The sequence below is a fragment of the Halyomorpha halys genome, unplaced genomic scaffold (assembly GCF_000696795.3).
Source record: "Halyomorpha halys isolate HHAL.00 unplaced genomic scaffold, Hhal_1.1 Scaffold1866.1, whole genome shotgun sequence".
Taxonomy (NCBI): domain Eukaryota; kingdom Metazoa; phylum Arthropoda; class Insecta; order Hemiptera; family Pentatomidae; genus Halyomorpha; species Halyomorpha halys.
The window spans coordinates 120516-140419 of record NW_027110110.1 but is presented as its reverse complement, the minus strand read 5'-3'; the positions used below and the strand labels follow the sequence as shown (position 1 = coordinate 140419).

The window sequence follows — 19904 nt, the reverse complement described above, 5'->3', positions numbered from 1 at the left end:
TTATATTTCTTCTCATTCCTTCTTTTTTTGTAGGAAAAACAAACAATTGAAGTAATACAGTAAAAATCTTGAATTTTAAATAATTGGTTATTTCTGATAGCTGTTGCAGTGGGCACTTTCTTCATCATTTGAATTAATTAATCAAATTCCTGGATTAAAGACTTTTAATTCATATTGTACAGCATTTTGTAAGGGTATTTTCTAGCATAAAAACCTAATGATTTTTCGATAACTTATTAAATATCATTAATATAACAAATTAATAAAACTTCAGCTCCACTTACAAGAAGAAACTAGTACATTTTTCAACTACTAGCCTGTGGCCCAGAAATGAGCAAGTGCTAGAAGTTTTATTAAAGCTCTATTGTTATTAAATTAATGGTAAAATAGAATGAATAGATAAATGGTAAAATAGAATGAATAGATATATTATAAAAAAAAACAATATTTTTAGCTAATCTTCTTTTCTCCATTAAAGTTTTTGTATAAATCTAGATATATTATAAAATTATTATTAAAAATTAGATATAGAATTAAACGCTCAAGAGTGAGCTCATACTTGAATAGAACAAGGGTCTAAAACAGATCCAAACAACACAAGGCAGGTAATGTTTAATAAGGTAATAAATAATAAGGTAATAATAAGGTAAATAAATGTAATAAAAACAAACAAATTAATTAAAAAATTATTATTATTAAAATATATTTAATAATAACACACTGCTGGTTTCACCAGCCTAATTACATTCATTAGCATAAATACATCAACATGGCGTTTCTTAATCACATCAATATACAATAGTTCTGATTATAAAATATTTTCTAATGTAGGTAGAAAGAACAAATTATAAATTTATATTAGACTATATTATAAAAAAAAAGGAAATACAAAATATAGCTTTCTTAAAGGAGTACTGCAGAATAAAAATATAAAAACTTCTTATTCACTTTCCTGAAACAAAAAAAAAATTTATAAAATTAATTGTAAACATAAATAGCTATATATATAAAGTAACTTAAGTTTGTAAAAGACAATTGTATCCAACTAATGACAAAAGTTAAGGAAAAAAGACTTTTAATTGTTGACTAGATAGTTGCATGAGACATTGGATACACGTAATCAAAGGAAATTCCAAAAATATTCAAAAGTTTTAAAGTTTGAACTGAAGTATATTCCTAAGTGCATATGAACTTATTTGTTAACAATAAATAATAAATAGTGACCATGATCATGATTCACAGTGAAATTAATTAAACCAGTTTTAAGTTAAAGTGGAAATCTGGCAGAGGAAAATGAACGAATCCAACTTCAAGGATGAAAATACAAGAAAGAATATAAAAACAAGAATCAAAACCGTTTTATTTTATACTGTATAATTTCAATTGTTCCATATTTAAATTTTTCATGCCTAAGTTAATTTATTTTATTTTGTTAAAAAGAATTAATTTTTCTTTATAAAAATGATATTTTCTTCTTTTTTACTTTCTAATAACCCCCTGGAATTTAAAAAAATAAATAAATATTATCTAAATAAGAAAAAGTCAAAATAAATGTGAATTTTTATTAAGTTAATCTATTTTATAATTATTAGTGGTTAATATAATTTAAATCTGTGTTGTGTTATATTTTAAATTTAATAAAGATTGTGGTAAGATGTAATTTCCATTTTTATTCTAAAAACTTATTACTAGTTTAATCTGGTTATGTTAAAAATTAATATAATTAATCGATTCATATTATGCAATGCTGTTCAAAGAGAAAATCGATAAAAAAAAATTATTATTATTATTATTATTATTATTAAACTTATATAAAATTAAAAAATGAATAAATAAAATAGCACTATATATTAATTATTGTTATTAAACAAACATAAAAAACTCAAATATGGGAGGAAATATAATTGGATTATTTTTGGAAAATTTCAAAATAAACATTTTCATCGCACAAGTAAAAGAATAACCACACGATGTTATTGTTGTTTCTCTATGAAGGCTTATCAGGAGTACTACATTGCATTTAAAACAAGTTACTATATACAAGCAAATAATTTTTCAGTTGCTGCATTCCATGCCATGGGTAAAATAATAACATTTAGTTGTAGCGACGAAATATGATGGAAAATATTAATCAAATACTGGTTTGTTAAGGCCCTGCTGATCAAATAAAATTCTAAAGCAATTTCTGTATATGAAGAGTTGATAACTAAGTAACGAGTATACTTACAGTTGGGTCACAATTTGCACAGTGCCACGAATAACCCCTCACTTTAGGTGACTTCTTCACTGGTGGGTCGAGGCAGTGGAAGTGGAAACCCAAAAGGCATTCATCACACCTATAACATAAAGGTCAGGTCGACTATAAATAAACTTTCAATTATATCTAAAATAAAGTTGAATTAAAATTAAAAACAAAAATTGTCACGAGACCAAATTTCTTGACTTTAGAAGAAATGACCAATTGTTGAGAATAGAATAGATATTTTTTTAAAAAAGATAATTTAACAAAATATGAATAACGGCATAGGCATATGATCAATACTAATTTAAGAATGTTTGTATTTGTAGGCATAATTTGCATGTATAAACATAAATAAATATAATTAAATACATACACAACAGTGTTATTAGGTTCTCCACGAGAATTACAGGTAACACACATCAACTGTTTGGGTTCCTCCTTTTTCTTACTGCCCGTCGACAGCCTTAGAGGAGGCTGCTGCACAGGTGGCTGCGGTTGTGAAGGAGAAAGGGGAAGCTTCGGAGCCAAACCCAAGCTCGGCGTTGCAACGTATGAACTGCCACCTCCAGTCGGATGAGGAATGGACTTGAACTAAAAGTTAAACAATTATAATAATGTTTTGACAATAAAACATACTAAGACAGAAAAGAATATTTAATTTCAACTTGTTTATGTTCATTTTCCTCCTATACGAAGGTATTCTAGTAAAGAGTATACACTTTGTATTTGCGCTTTATAAATTTCAATTGAAAAATTAACACTATGTATAATACAATGTATAATACTAATACTTTTGAAAACATAATTGCACAGCAATATAATCAGAAGCCTATAGAATGTCATGACTAAAATAAACCATAACAATTAAGAAATTGAACATAATTTTCTGATTATCCGTTACACCAAAATCAAACAGTATGAGATCTATTTTAGTGGAATATATCAACTTTTGGTAATTACTTAATAGGCATAGAACAAGACTGTAAATTAAGCAAGGACTTAAAAAGCTATTTCACTTAAAGCTGTAATTAAATAGTGTAATTTCGGTAATCCAAACTAATTGCTGCAAGGGTGTTTGGATTAAAGAAAGTATTAAGAAAAATAGTATAAAAACTTCAGCAATATGAATGAACATAACTATTTACATTTATTTATTTTTTGGAAATTAGACAGTTTGAAGTCTTAAAAAATTAATCTTTTTTTAAAGAAGTCGTTATTTTTTGTGAGGTGCTATGAGTCTTATAACATCACTGTTCACTAGCCGTATTTTGGGTGGCTAGTTTTTTTTACATCTCCAGTAATGCTAAGTAATTTAATATAAAATAATAAGGTTGTTCATTTATAAGTGAAAAAAGGATAAATAAAATTTTAAAAATACTCTTTATATGAACTTATTTAAAACATAAAAAAAAAAAAAAATTCACCAACAAAATTTGTATTATTCATATTCATACTATTAGGTGTTAGTTTTACATAATCAAATGATTTATGCAATAGATATTAGGTATTTCTAATTCCAAAAAAATATATTATGAACACTTTCATAGGAATTAGATTAACCAATGTCGAAAATGTAAAAAATTTTCCTTTGAATTTTCAGTTATTAAAATAACTTGCTTATAGATCAGGAAATTAAAAATGTCCTTTACACATGTGCACTTTTATTTTTTAAATTAAAATGTTATCGAGTGCTGAGTTTAAAAAAAAAAAAAATAACTTTTTTTCCATTTCAGAATTACTGGAATGTTTGGAGTATTGAAATTCGCATTACCGAGATTACACTGTAAACAACTTGCCATCTAAATAGACAATAAAAGTTTTTAATATACTTACACATATTTTAAGGCTTTGCCTTTGTTCTTCTTGCTGCTTGCTCCTTTTATGCTTGTGCTTATGCGGCCTCATATTTCCAGGATCAGGAGAATACCTGTGATGTTTCTCCCTTCGTCGCTTTTTAGGCCGACTGCTGATTTCGGCATCACTTTTACTGGCTATTATAAAAAATATACATACATTTGATTAGTGATTTGAAGAGTGTAATTTCATAAATTAAAATTATAACTAACAAGAAGTATTTTGATATTTGAACTATGTAGAGGTTTTGAGCGACAAAATTATAAAACTCATTTACGAAATAAACTTGAACTCGCAGTCCAAATCTTGTTAAATCTGGTCTGACAGATTATTTTAGTTTTGTATATTATCTTCATTATCTTTCAAACGAGTGGCTTTAATCGTCTGGATGTATTGTTTTTGCATTAATGGAAAAACCAAATTTTTTTTGAGGTTTTAAAATTTTTTTACATAAGGAAAACCATTATTAATGATTTCAACTTCATAGATATTTTTAAGAAATAGTATTCGATAAGTCAGCAAGTGAATAGTTAGAGACAAGTTTTACAGACTAGTTTTATCATGAAGAAAAAAATGGATTTATTAGTAACAGAAATTAATAATTACCTATTGATACATCAGCTTCCATAGGAGCTGTGGTGTCCTCAACTACAGATGTATCCTTTGAATCATACTGAAAAAACAAATAATAGTAATAAATAAAATTTAAAAAACATTGAGAATCATTTCATAATTTATTTACCCAAAAAACTCTTAGCTCCAATGAAAAACATTAAAATGTATATGGAATACAATACAAAACTATTTCAGTAAATAATAATTTTTTGAATTTCCAAAAGCACAATTTTTAGTAAATTGTAAACATTTGGTCACAAAAATCACAAAAGATTAGTAAAAAAAATTTTTTTTTTTTTTAAATTGTTAAGAAAGAAAGTATCTGCTTATTGAAATTAATTTTTTCATGTATAGGTAAGTGATAATAAACACCAACCGTTGTAATAAGAACCATGGAAATGCAAAAAACATTTATCTATAAATTCAATTTATGTATTGATGAATTTTATATTATTCTCTATAACCTTCAACAATTTTACATATCAGATGTTAATTTCTCTAAAAATTTTGGCTTTCCAACAGTATATTACAAATGTTATTTCTGGAAATTCGTTTTCAACTGATGAAAATATAAATGATCTCCTTTTTTCTTCTCTAGTTAATTATATAATTCTTTCATAGTTTATATTAAATTTAAATAGGTCAGCCAGCAGACACCAAGATGCCTTACACCGATTATTATAAAATGATTAAATTAGATCAGATAGAAAAGTGGCAAAAACAATATCGGGAGAATCCCACCGGACAGTTATAAAAAAATATATTTGAAAACCGTGTTTCTCACAAGCAAACAAGGGAAAGACATTACAAAAACTTTAATATAAGTTTAACAAATCATATACTTTGCTATAACTACCTGCACAAAATAAGCATAACCGAAACTTTTCAATGCAATAACTTTAGAGGTAATGAGACCATTAATGAATGTCCGGCATACAAAAAACAAGAAATATTGTTCAAAGATCTAGTTACAATTCAAAATATAATTTTTGAGAGCATATTAAAAGTAACAAACTATGCAAAAATAAGTTATATCCATAAATATTTGAAATCTTTAAAAAAAAATTTTTTTTTTCTTTTAGTGATAACAATGAGAGATTATTAAATATTTTAAATAAACACAATTGAAGGTACTAGAAAAGAAGCTCTTTTGAAAATACGGCATTTAAGCTCCACCAGACTATTTAAAAGAGGATAAGACCTCATTGATATTAAACATTTTAAATTTTTTAAACATATTTAATTGTATACTGATATAATAATGAGTTAAATCAAAGTACATAGGTCAGTGAGAGTAAAAAATGATCACTGAAGTTGATAGGTATTTGGAGTATTCGTAGAACAACACACACTTTATGAATTCGGCAGCATACTACATTCACAATAAATATTAATATCTTCAAATGACAGCTATTTACATATCATTGTTTTACTTAAATAGTGACACATTTGACAAAAAAAAAAGTTTTGGTTTTAATTTGACATTAACGTGTTCCAAATATATTACTACAGACAGGGGCTTCTTTCTCTACTGTCATCTCTTTGTAGACTGTCCCAAAGCTAGTAGGATTGTTATAAAATAACAGTACATCATACGATCTAAGAATACACTAAATACTAAATTTTTTTTTGTTAGATGTGGCACTATTCAAGCTATGGAGATATATATATATATAAAATTAAATAAGCTAAAACATTAACTATGATTACCTTGAAATCTCCTAAACTATTGTCTCCATTATCCTTATGCCTCAGCTTTCGTGGAGCTTCGGGATCAACCATATCTACTTCAGAACTAGAAGAATCCTTGTCGCATTCGGAACATTGCCTAAAAAGGTAAAAATAAGGATTTATAAATAAAATAAATAATTTCTAAATGTAGAACTTTAATAATAAGATGTACTTATTGAGTAAAGGTTTGGTCAAAATTTCAACTTATAAACACATTTAAATATGATACTTTATGCAGGTATAAAAGGAACACCAAGTATATACTATATTTTTCTATCAAACTAAAAAGGTTTTTTAAGGAGCTGGGCACAATTGTGGTCAAGAAAAACAATTAAGAAATAGCATCAACTAATTAATGATGATGACCTTTTCTCTCACAATATTGAAAAACATTCATTAATAGTTAGACTATCACCAAGACTAGTTACAAATTGTATCCATTGATTATTAATGGCGCAGATTGAGTTTAGAGCCTTAAACTGTATAATAATGTTAAGCTACATAAAAGCAATCTGACTTACCATCCCATAAGTTTCGTTTTCTTAGGCATCCTCGTCAAAGGAGGATTGAGGCAGGCCAAGTGATAGTGTTTATGACATGTGTCGCACTTAGCAAGAAGGTGTTGGTCATGGCGACCTCTACATAAGCCACACACATTGTTTAAACTAACACGCTCAGCACCTGTTGAAATAAAAAAAACATCAGATGAATCAATTTATGAAAAAAAAATGTTTTATTAGAATTTATTCGAGATGTACTGTATTCAAAATCTTGGATGACAGAATGAAAACAAACAAAATGTTACTACGATAAATAAATTTAAAAATTAAAATACCAGTTGAATTATCAGAAAGGTCAGCATCAGACGAAACTGGTCCACCAAAAACAGTTTTCCTCGCAGCAGCTGTGGGCACTGGACCTGAAACTATAATTAAGAATGTTACTTCGTATAAACCATTAAATAATAATTTAATATAGCAACTTCTCGGAAAGTAAAACCCTAAGAACTTCATACATTTATAAATTGGCAGGTCTTTCTGGACACCATCATATTGTCCATTTTTTAATCCAATCCCTAATATTAGACTACTCATTTAATTGTCAATGCAATATTCTCAATCAACTAATAAATTGTAGAACACATTTTATTTTGAATAATAATAAATTCAATTTAAGATTAATATCATTCATAAACATAAGGCTAATTAGGCTGAATCTAAGAAAAAAAGGGTAAAAAAACTTAAATTTGAAAAGAGTTTTTTTCATGAATGTATTAAATATTTGCAGTTAATTGACAAGTAAGAACACTAATTCTAGTATGCTAATAGATTAAATTTCGTAGAGTCAGGTCAACAAGAATCTGTCAGTCGGATTCCTTGACTTAAATAAAATTCCCAGCCTCACTTCTCTCTCCCTCCCCCCAAAAAGAACTTAAATGAAAATCCTTCAAACAGGTAAGTGAATAAAAGGGGAAAGGCAAAAACTCTTTCATAATATTGAAAAACATTCATTAATAGATTGACTATTATGAACACTAGTTACAAATTGTATTTATTGAAATATCAAAAATACAAGTAACATTAATATAAACATTTTGAAATACGCATATCTTTAAAAGAAGTTATACCACAAAATAAAGTATGCTTGTAAACTGCTAAAAAATAAATAGGAATATTTCTGATTGATTCTTATTTTATTCATTTTAATTAAAATACCATTTTTTTTTTTGTTTCTCAAGTATTCTCTTAATAATAGGTAAACATAAAAAGTAAACATTTTTTTTTTTTTTTTTTTTAATAAATCATTAACTGAAGGATAGTTAGCATTATACTCATTGTGTAAACAAACAGCTGTTTTGGACTTATCGCAATTTCAATCCAGTAATATTCTGTTTAATGATGGAAAGACATCATCTTGAACTGGAAATTATTTAAACCAATATTAACGTGAAAAGATGCAGTTGGTTTCTACCGGGCTTTAGCCAGTTCAGAATATTGATTCAGGTCCCCCCTCTTTATTTACACATACAGGAAAGTCATAATGAAAATTACCTCAATAATTTCAATAAAATTTTTATTTTAGTTTATTCTACTGGAGGCACTTGAAATAGACCAAACATTGATAACATAAAAATATCTATTATTTCTAATTATGCAATTCGTACCAAGTCGTAAGAAGCAAGATTATAAACAAAAAATATAAAAAATTGTTTGAGTACCTCCTTATAATTTTTTTTTGTTTAATAACTTCTTTGTTTTTTTTAATCCAGGAATAAATTTTCAGAAAATTCATAGACTTATGAGTTTTACTGACATCCCATGATTTTTCAGAATTATGAAATCCCTTAACTTTTCCTTGTCTTCAAACACCCTATGATAAAATAAACTCTTTCACAGCGGGATAGAAAAATTTAAATACAACATACAGTCCCACATTACGAATTAAATAAATCTTACTAGCATAAAATATTCAAATATATTTTTTTGAAACCAGTAAAATTACAGTTCTCTATTAAAAACAAAGCCCACTAATTAATTATAAGTAACAACTAATAACTAACTGTCAAGAGAAAATTAAGTGAGCCAACCATGTAGGATAATATAATAATAAAATATAACCAACCTGGATAATTAGGCAATAAGGGTGTTCTTCCCATCGTGTCTAAATCTGGTAATTTTTTTCCAGGGCACAGCAATGACATGAGCTCATAGAATTGATTCAGTATCGTTTTTAACTCTTTATTCCTGTCGCATTCTTCTGTATTCTCTTTTACGACCTAACAGAAAACTTAATAAATAACAAAGATATTTTTGAACATAAGAGCTAACAAATATAGTTAACAATATAGCTAACAAATATTCCAAGATAAATGCAGAAAAAAATTAAATGTTTAAGCCTAAAATAAGAACAAAAAATAATAGAAATCAAAATCTTCCATTATTGAACTTTCCTTTATTCTATCCTTTTACTTATCATATTTCTCCTGATATTTCAGATTATTCCCCATTCTTAGGTATTTTTTTTGTTATTTTATATAAGTATTGTGTCATTCTTCATATCTACTCTTATTGTCCAAAATACAATACCAGCAAAAACTTACACTTAACTGTCTTGAGAGCTTAATATTTTTCTCAAGGAGTGTTCAATATTTTTATATATTATACTTATCACTGTCACAAGCCCAGAGAATACTCTTTAATGTTCAACCAAATATTCTTTAGTTTAAATAATCTAAATAATATTTGATGCATAACTCAAAATATTCAAACTTTGGGCCAGCAACAATATTCAATCGAAAAAGTACCTCATTAGGTAAATATAGAATTTAACGATAACTCTAGTCGCCTCTTCCGACTACAGTCATAAGTATATGGCAAAAACTTAAAACATAATTTCTAAATATGTTTTAATTTTTGAGTCGTACTATTATACTACAACAGATCCGATACATTAAATAAATTTATGTACCAAAACAAATTTAAGTTTACCTTGTCACGTTTTGTTTCTATAACAGTTTGTTCTTCCAAAAGCTTAGAATTTTCTTCTAATAATTCAGCCAATTGCTTTTTCATACTCGTCACTCGGATATTGCGGTCCAAATAGTAACCAATAAATTCGACACTAGAAAAAAAAAATTATAAATACAGTAAAAATTAGTGAGATGATAAGATTTTTTCATTAATAAAATTTATGGCATAGTATCGTATAAGTTAAATAAAACTATAAAAATAATTTACCTAAAAGATGGTTGAATATGCCAACGGCGATGAACATCCGACAGAGCTTCGACTTGTGCCTGTCTCAATGCCCAGCCTTCGGTATCTACGCCGCTCATCTCTGCTTTCCTCCACAGAGCACGGCAAGCTGAAGCACTTGTTGTAAGAAGGCGTGCCATTTTTTGAGTAGGAACTAAAACCAATTACCAAATATTAAATTTTTAAAAGAATTAATTCTTTGGCTCAATAGGAACTATGTCACTTCTATGTCTCTTCAAAATCGTAAATTCAAAAAGAAATGCTAGCATGTGATTCTTTGAATTTGACTAACATTTAAAAATTTACAAGCGCTTTCTCATAAACTTAAAAAAAAAAGCCCTTAAAATTTTTGCTATCTAAACATCAACAAAGGAGACTTAATATTAATAGATGGAATATTAAATTTTTTTTTTTGTTTTGTTTTAGGAAAAGTGATCTATTAATTTTATCACCTGAGACCAGAATTATTTATATGTACTACAAGTACACCATGATATATTAAGTTAATTAACTTAATCTCAATTAATAATTGAAACAACTATTTAATACATATCTTGTTACAACATTCAATTAACTTTATTTTCGGACAAGTATATTGATGTTGAGCAAATGCGTAAATAAAATGTAAACCAATTTTGACACAACTGCTTCCCTAATGTTTGACTTCAACTCAAATCACCTTATAATATAATTATTTTTAACCCTTATTCTGACAGGTGTATAAAATCACCCTTAACCTTTTCAGAAAATTTTATCTCTAGTTATAACAATGTAATAATTAGGACTTGTCCAGGCAGGTGTAAAGCAGTCAACCCTCACTTCCCAAGCTGATTTTCACAGAATATAATTCTCAAAAAACATAAAATTGAATAGATTATTTCTACTTTTGCCAGGAAAAGGGTTAAATTAATGTTATAAAAACTTATACAAAACGTAATGAATTCTGTTCAACATGTAATACAAGATAAGTAAGAAGTTGTAGCAAAAATTTGAAAACACAAATAAGAAGAGGCAAGAAGTCACAGGGGATTCCAAACTTCAATAAACAACATTTAATCAGTTATTTAACAATAAAATTAAATATTAAAAAAAAAAAAAAAAAAAAGAAATTACCCCAGGGTTGTACTCTAGACAGTCTTAAACCGCTGTATTTTGTTCGATACTTTCCAAGACGTCTTTGGATTCTTAGAGAGTCTTCAGTTTCTTTACGATTCTTTTTTGTTTCTTCCATTCTCATTTGGACAGCCAACCAGTTTCTACGCCTCTTTCTATAAAATTAATAAAACAAATTTATAATTACTATATTGTCACTTTAGCTGAATACTTCGAAGCTTCAAAAAAAATCTTCATAACATTTAAAAGAAATAAAAATTATAAAGACATGTTGAAAGAATTCCCAAAGTTAGAAAAAATTATATGGGTATCCTACAAGACAATGGTTAGGACTAGATATCTCTAAAATAGTGGATTGATTTTTTGATTTAGTTTTAAAGTATTAGAATTTTATTGTTAATTTTTTTTTTAGTTACAAAGCTTAAACAATATGCCATTCCTAGGATGACAACAATCAGTAAGATATTTTTTTAAATTTTAATTTAATCCAAAAATAAAGCTATATAACTTTTCTAATTGAATTAAGTCTGTTTAGCAATTGATTATACAATTGGACTTGATAAAAAAAAAATGACTATTTAATTTAGTAACTTAAGAGAAAACAAATATGCCAAAACTTCATACATCTTTTATTTAGGAATACGATAACATTTCGGACTTTACATTGTCAATTTTCAGATCTCTAGTATTAGACTACCCATCTAATTGTCAATCCAACAAATTATAGATTCTCATCAAGATAATTAATTCATTTTTAAAGTATTTGATGTTGCTTAAATGAATTCCGAAACATCATCCTATTCATAAAGAAAAGAAAAATGAAATTTTAAGGTTGTTCGTTTTACCAGTACTTGCTATATTGAAGAATGTATAACCCTGAGCAAATAGTACACTATTATTTTGAATAATAATTTATTAAATGGAATAAGTTTATTAGTGAATAATTGAGTATTTGATCATCTCTGAATATTTTATTATAAAATATGGGCTTTGTAACAGTTAATAATAATGGATTCAGGGGATTTATTCTCTCTTTAGCTTGATTAAAACCACTGGATCAATCAATATCATGATTAATTAATGATTGTTATTTAATCCTTTTTTTTTTATCCTTAAACAGAATTTGATGTTTTGTATTAAACTAAAAGATAAAGCAGTCATTAAAATACATACATAAAATAAATGATAAAATATTATGACACTAATCATGCTTATAAAATATATTATAAAGAAAATATATTTACCTCATTAAATTCTTATCAGTATGAAGCTTACAATGGGCGTAGAAAGGGTCGGCTTGGTCAACCTCTTCTGAATGAGCTTCCGCAAGGAGTCCTTCTCTTTGCCCGCTGCAAAATATATTTATTAAGCTATTTTCAAAATGATAAATATAAACATAAAAAATGTAAAAAAAAAGAAAAAAAAAAAAGATATCAATGATTTTATAACAAATAAATATTCCTGAAAACAATACTTTATCTGATATGTCAATTTACAAAAATTTCTTCACCACTTTGGCTAAAAACTAATATTAGCAAAATATATAGAAAAACTATTTGCTATATCTTCACTAATATTACTCTGATTAAGATTTTTTTTTTTTTAGTTTATTTTACTAAACAATTTTTTTTTTTAAATCTTTCAAATGAGTATCAGGAAATATGAATAAGATGGACAACAATTACTTAAAAACTATGTTTTGTACCATTTTGACCATACCCTTGATCATCTCCTTCATAATCAGTTACAATCAATTATTTATATATACTATGAGTGTCTGGAATGTTCTGGGAGTTTAGACATATCAGAATATTAAAAAACTAACAAAAATTGAACAGTTTCCATTAGAACTAGGGCGAATAACAAAAATTTATTTTTAAAACATGGGACAAAAATCAAATATATGGACTTTTATTTTACGTAAAATATTTAATTTCACCTTATATTTTAACTTCTCGGCTCCTCAGGAAAGTATTACCAGAAGCAAGCAATTTTACACTTTTTTATTTATTGTTATTATTATAATTATTTGTTTTTTGACATGACACACAATTAGTGTCAATCATTACTTTCTTTGTACTTACAGATGAAACCAGTTCTTAGGATCAGATTCAATATGAAAATTCTTTAAATCGATTACATATATTTTAATCTTTATATTGTATTTCTTTTCTGTAAATTAGAGAAAATATGTTTTACCACAATTTTTTAGTTTTTTTTTCACAAAATAAGTTTCAAAAAATTAAGCATGATTTTTTGAAACTTATTCTGTATGCTATACAGAATAAGTTTCAAAAAATTAATTTTTAGGCTTAACTCCAACGATTTAAGTTACACTCAGTATGTCAATGTATAATTAAATGTTCTTTAATATGAGATGAATCTTATCCTCAATGAATTATTCATTATTCTCACCTTAAAATACCAATTTTTTTTTTAATCAAAGAATTACGCAATAAATTCAACACAAGCCCACTATTTTACACAAAACTTGGGGACATATGTAAATTGGTAAGTGAAAGTGTGAAGCGTGCACACCACTTTTTTTCAAAATTACTTGGCTATATTTTAAGACAATGCATTTCATCATTTCAAATATTTAAAAAATATCAGCATCATAAAAAAAATAATTTATTTTATAAGGATTCATTGGTGTTTATAAAAAATTATATTATATTAGAATTATACTTTTATTCCTATAAACAGCAATATTATTTTAAAACATCTCTAAAACCAACAGAAACTTGACAAATAATGTCTAGACCAACATTTTTATAGTTCATGTAGTTTTCTATTTATGGGGTTCGTAAAAACTTAAAATTTTAAATATTTAATCAAACATAGTAAGCAATGTTGGGAACCAAAACAATATTTTAAAGTGATATAATTAAAAAAAAATAATAAGTTACCACATAAAGACCATAGATAAAATAATTCTGAACACACCTCAGGCATAAAAACATCTTAAACATACAAAAAAATGAAGAAAATTGGTTGTTATTCAGGTTTTATGTCCTGTACCTACAGGAAGAATAGTAATATAAAGATTACTGACTTATCCTACCCAGAGCAAAGAGAAAGAAATTTATGAGAATACACCATGAAATAAAATTAATAAAATATCTCAGATAAAAACTGGAGTGCTTTTAACACAACTACGATTGGCAAGAAATAATTAATTTCATTTCATAATAACATGAATACAAAATCAGATTACAATCCATTAATAACATACCATGTGACATGAAAATATGTTTTGCACATGCCAGCATCACAGCCGACAGCTACTCCGGTTCGAGAAAATCTCTGATCAGAGCAGAGAGAACAGGCTTTAGCTCCCCACTTTGAATAGGCCATTTCGAAAAGAGTAACAGACTGAAGCTTGTCCACTTCAGCGAAGGCCACACCAGGCATGTAAAGGGCACATACTAAATGTACCCATTTACCAACATCGGTTTCCTTGAATATTCCACCTAAGACAAAGAAAAAGGAATATTATAATCTGTGAAAAAATACTGAAAAGAAATTATTGGAATAAAGATAAAAAAAAAAACAATAAATCAATTTAAAAATACTGTCATTACTTCCGAAGAGACCACAAAGAAAGAGCATTTAATTAGAAACTACAAGCCTGTAATTTATGCTGAATAGAGAAAATGTAAAAACAGAGAGAGCTTCGGAATTTAGATTAGTCGGTTTCAACGAAAAAGCTGCTGTCACATTCCAGGCACACATATAAAAACTATTTTGCAAAACTTGGTTATTTGAACTCAAAATGTGTATTTCTTTTGAAAACTCGACTTCAAAATAATGCATGAATGCAATACTTTCCCTTATTACATATTCCATAAATAGGTAAGAGAAAGTAAAATAAAGAAATAATATAAACAATAAGGAAAACTATTTCACTAACTGTAGGAGTATGAAGATGCCTTTAGTATTTCGGACCAGACTAAATAAATCAGTAAGGGATAAGTGCTTAACACTACACTCACCAAGTGGAGTTCTCAATTTATCTGGTCTGATCTGATCGTCTAAAAGCACCTTAAATAGTTTGAAATTATAAAATATATAATTATAAGAAACAGTATAATAATGATCAGATTGAATTGTAAAAAATAAAAAAAAATTCAATTAGACCATTTTTACAAAGTCCATACCTGGATTCGGACAAAGCTCACATTCAGGACTATCAAGTCCTGCTTTGCAAGAATCACAAAACCAAGGCGTAGTCGGACATGGAGAGTCAGTACTGCAAACACTGTCTGAATCTTGAACCCCATAACAACCTAATACACATGAAAAATATTTAAAATAAGACTATTTTAAAAAGCAATTACAAATTAAAATGTTTTAATGTTGATATTGTATTAAAGCATTATTTTGGCATATTGCCGAGTTAATGAAAATAAGTTATAACCTTAAATTTGTTTAAAAAGAAAGAAAAACAGTATTGAAAAAACTATTATCTTCAACAATTCTAGATAGAATTTATTTAATTTCTAAAATTTCAACATTTTTAATATCATAGGATATTGTATGGAAAAATGCCACTGATTTTCTACTTGCTGAACTGCTTGGTTCTAGAGATGATCAGTGATCAGACTACAAGCAGATAGCTAAACAATAAACCTGCTTCCATATTAAACCTTGACTGCAATTCATAAAGCAGTCACTCATGCAAATATGGCTTTTTGTCTTATCAAAAATATACAATATAAAAATTAAATTAAATTAATTATCAGAGGGGGGGGGGAAATATATATATATTTCATCCCAACTAATTTATATTTAAATGAAACAAAAAAGGATAAATAACCAACAAAAACGGAAAGAAAATCTCAATTGGACCTCAAATAGTTAATATACAGAAAAATTATGTTTTTAAATCAAAGATAAATTAATAGTACTGTTATTCATATTAATATAGTTAAATAACATATAATTTAATTTCATAAAAGGAGAACTTCATATAAAAATTAAAACATAAATAATCATTACTTGTATAAACTTAAATAAATAATTTAAGTTATTTAAATAATCTAATAAGGTACCTTCATGGACGGTAACACCGCAGTTATCACATTCAATAATCTCATTTGCAGCATCACTTCTATCGCCAAGGCAGACACTACATATTAAAATATTCAAAGAATCCTTCGGATTAAACTGTTAACAAAGAAAAAAAATAAATTAAACTAGCTTACACTATAAATTAGATTAAACAAAAAGAGAGTTAAGAACTCGTAATAACATTAGAGAAAATATTATAACTGATATTGAAAAATTTTTAATATTAATTAGTAATTTTCAATCATGAGCATATTAGATTTCAAAATTTCAAAGAAGAATATTAACATGAAAATAATTATTTTACCTGCTTTTTGTTTTCCTTTTGATCAGATAGAATGGCTAAATAATCGTCCGCTTTTTGATCACCAAGTGTTTCACCTAAATCACTGATGTCAGTTGTAGCACCAGAGTCACTACCTTCATCACCTTAGAAAAAATAATAATTTTAGATATAAATTTTACAAGTAAGAAATTTTTTATTAACAGATATCATCAATATCCATTACCAGAACTTTTTCCATTATCATTTGAATCAATAGAGTCATCGTCAGATTCTTCACAGTGATCTTCTATACGAAAATCACTATCATCAGAACTTTCACCTAAATCTTCGAAGTCAAAAAGAGCCTGGGCTGGTTTCACTTTTCTTTTGGTTGGATCTCTCTCCACTAAAATAACATAACAATCACAGGTTACATAGAGTATGAAATTTAAGTCTAATAATATTGTAAAACTTACTAGTTAGCACAATTATTAAGAAAAAATGCAACAAGTATGATAAAAAAAAAAAGAACAGGAGGTACAATTTTATTTGAATACTTTAAAGAAAGAATAGTCAATTTCATCATTCAAAATCAAATAATCATATACATTAAAATACATAGCTCCAAGTAATTTAAACTTTCAAAAGGATATTATGTTAACATATTTACATACATTCTCAGACCTATTAAGTTGAGTACATTGCTATGTATGAACACAGCTAGTTGAAAAAATGAGATATAAGGCCCTTGGTCGTACATTGTGGTATCTGAAATTTATGTTTTCGGCTTCACTACATTTATTTTTGGGCTGATCTCATAGATTTTTGAAGGATTCTTTAGGAAACTTGTTTTAGTAAAAAAGAAGGTAGAACATTGTAGGTATTGAAATATTTCAACACTCTAAAAGTTTTGGTATACTGGAAGATTGCTGATTGACCGTGTGTATTAATGAATGGAATATGGTCCGGGAGCGGTCAAATAAAACTCAAATAGTAAATAGGTGTACTATTTTTATTTGAGCCAATGTGAACTCTAAAAGTTTTTATTTCTGTAGTTACCATTTTTTACAATCCAGTACCCCATGTATGTTAGTATAAGATTGAAATGTATATATGCTCCATAATTTCAATTCTGAATAATTTTTAATTCATGATTGTAATTTTAGATAAAATTCAACTATACCTGTAGAATTTACTAATACTAAACAGCAAAATAATACTAGCAATTAGCTTAGCGAATCTAAAAAAATCAATGAAATGTCCATGAATCAATCTCTACAAGTCATCTCATCTTCCATTTGTCAAAACCCAAATCTAAAATATCAACTTGAACACAATTCTATCTATTTCAGTCTACCTCTTATTTATCATGTATCATTTTACAATTTTTTTTTCTATCTATAACCAATATACTATAAATTCGAATTTCTATACAATTATTGTAAAATTTATACAAAGAGGATGAAGATTTCCAACACCCACAATACAGTCATAGACTTTTCTGACGTAAAACTACTATTAGGTATCTAGTAAGAGAATTAAACAGGATTTTCACTAAAGTTGTTATCCATTGGTTTAGAATAATTCAAAAATATTTACATGTATTAACACTCTTTAAAACTATATAACATAAACACAATAAGCAGAAAATAATTAAAAGAACAATGCATCCTTGTTCTGTATATTTAAACTGATTCATATAATTTTAAAGTATTAACTTAAACAATATATACCAATAATCATGTCAAACAGTAGTCCTTCCAATAACAATATAAACTAAAAAACACTTACTTCCAAAAAAATTTAAATAGCCAAATCTTAATAGTTTCTTACTAATAAAAACAAACTGAAGTGACTAATGTTAAGTTATGAGAAATAATGTTAAAATAGAGAATAACTTACTCATTTTGGTAATTCCACACAAAAACATAAAAGCTGGATATCCACTTTTAGTAATATACTTCAATAAATATCGTCATACATAAGTAAAATAAGATTCAATCTAATTGCAGTTTTAAAACTGAGTAAAAACAACATACAAACTAATTCATAACGAGTTACAGACAATAACCACCCGGTGTGACGCTTCAAATACAAGTTGAATTGAAGTGAAAACTGAATAGAATCGATTTATTATTAAAGGTAACCTGAGCTAAGAGGTTATTGCAAGTTGTAGGCAACTTGTGTTAACTTGGATACAATCTAATTTTAGATTTGCCAATATCATTCTTTTAACATAAGTTAAAGTAAACCACATTTTTAAATTTAGAAATAAATACGCCCAACTAATCTAGAACGTATATTTGAATACTGTTTTTTTCAAATTAATGTATAAGTTAGATTGCGCAAAACTACCTAAAATAGCAAATCGTTATCTTAAAATATAAACATTTTATTAATATTACGAGTGATCGGAAAATCCTTTAATATCAATAAACTATCGTACACTCTAGATGTAGGATTCTGGTTAGAAACAAAATTTTATCTACATTCAGGACACTTGATGGGTTTTTGGATTGTAAGGATAATAAGTTACCATCCTATATTTAGATCTAAAACACAGAACACTGTAGTCATATTCAACACATTACAAAATTTAAACACATAGATGGTCGATACAAAGATTAAGGGCACTTTCCTCAGAGGAATAGATTTTAGCACTCGATATTACATATCATTCGAGTAGTTGTTTAAAAAAGTAAATTTCAGCAGTTCTGGTGGAAATCTCATTCATGATTGCATAGGCCCTTATAAAATGGAAAGGATTGTTAGAGAGGATATCATAGAAGAATAGAACAGGCGGTGGGTGACAACCGGGAATGATTAGTGTTTCCTTAAACATTAATATACCTTAAGAAAATAATCCCTACTGTTCGGACACGTTTGGAACCAGAGTGGACACTCCCGGCCATGGAAGCTTTCATGGCCTGGGGAAGGACGTAGGTCTTTTTTGCCCCAGATGTGGAAATCCTTTTAATCGGCCGAGTGCACAATCATAAGCCTTAGAGGTAATGTAATCCGATTACTGAGGGGATTAGCTTCCTCAGCAAGTCACAGAACATAAACTACCAGTTCTATTGAGGATTCGGGTAACGATAAAAAGTGCTATAGGACCAGCACATTTCAATCCCAAAAGAAAAGGACCAGCCGGAATGAGATAAAGATGATGATTACTATAGCTAAGATAGATTTGTCCCGAAATCACTGAATGCTTCACTCAAAATGGCTAAATCTTGTTTTACCATTGTTGGATAAAATT

At 27.3% G+C, this 19904-nt stretch overlaps 1 protein-coding gene across 1 annotated transcript; it reads right to left on the bottom strand.

Annotated features, from left to right (window-relative positions):
• Nucleotides 1–793: 793 nt before the first annotated feature.
• On the bottom strand, nucleotides 794–18716 carry LOC106690770 (PHD finger protein 14). Its single transcript, XM_014436318.3, has 19 exons — nucleotides 18548–18716; nucleotides 16890–17051; nucleotides 16688–16809; nucleotides 16365–16479; nucleotides 15471–15599; nucleotides 14546–14783; nucleotides 12555–12659; nucleotides 11311–11465; nucleotides 10180–10351; nucleotides 9931–10063; nucleotides 9065–9218; nucleotides 7278–7367; nucleotides 6964–7123; nucleotides 6422–6539; nucleotides 4703–4769; nucleotides 4076–4233; nucleotides 2616–2833; nucleotides 2228–2336; nucleotides 794–952 (listed from the first exon to the last, which is right to left on the bottom strand). The coding sequence occupies exons 1-19, from the start codon at nucleotides 18573–18575 to the stop codon at nucleotides 941–943; spliced, it is 2445 nt and encodes an 814-aa protein (XP_014291804.1). The 5' UTR covers nucleotides 18576–18716; the 3' UTR covers nucleotides 794–940.
• Between the last annotated feature and the right edge of the window lie 1188 nt (nucleotides 18717–19904).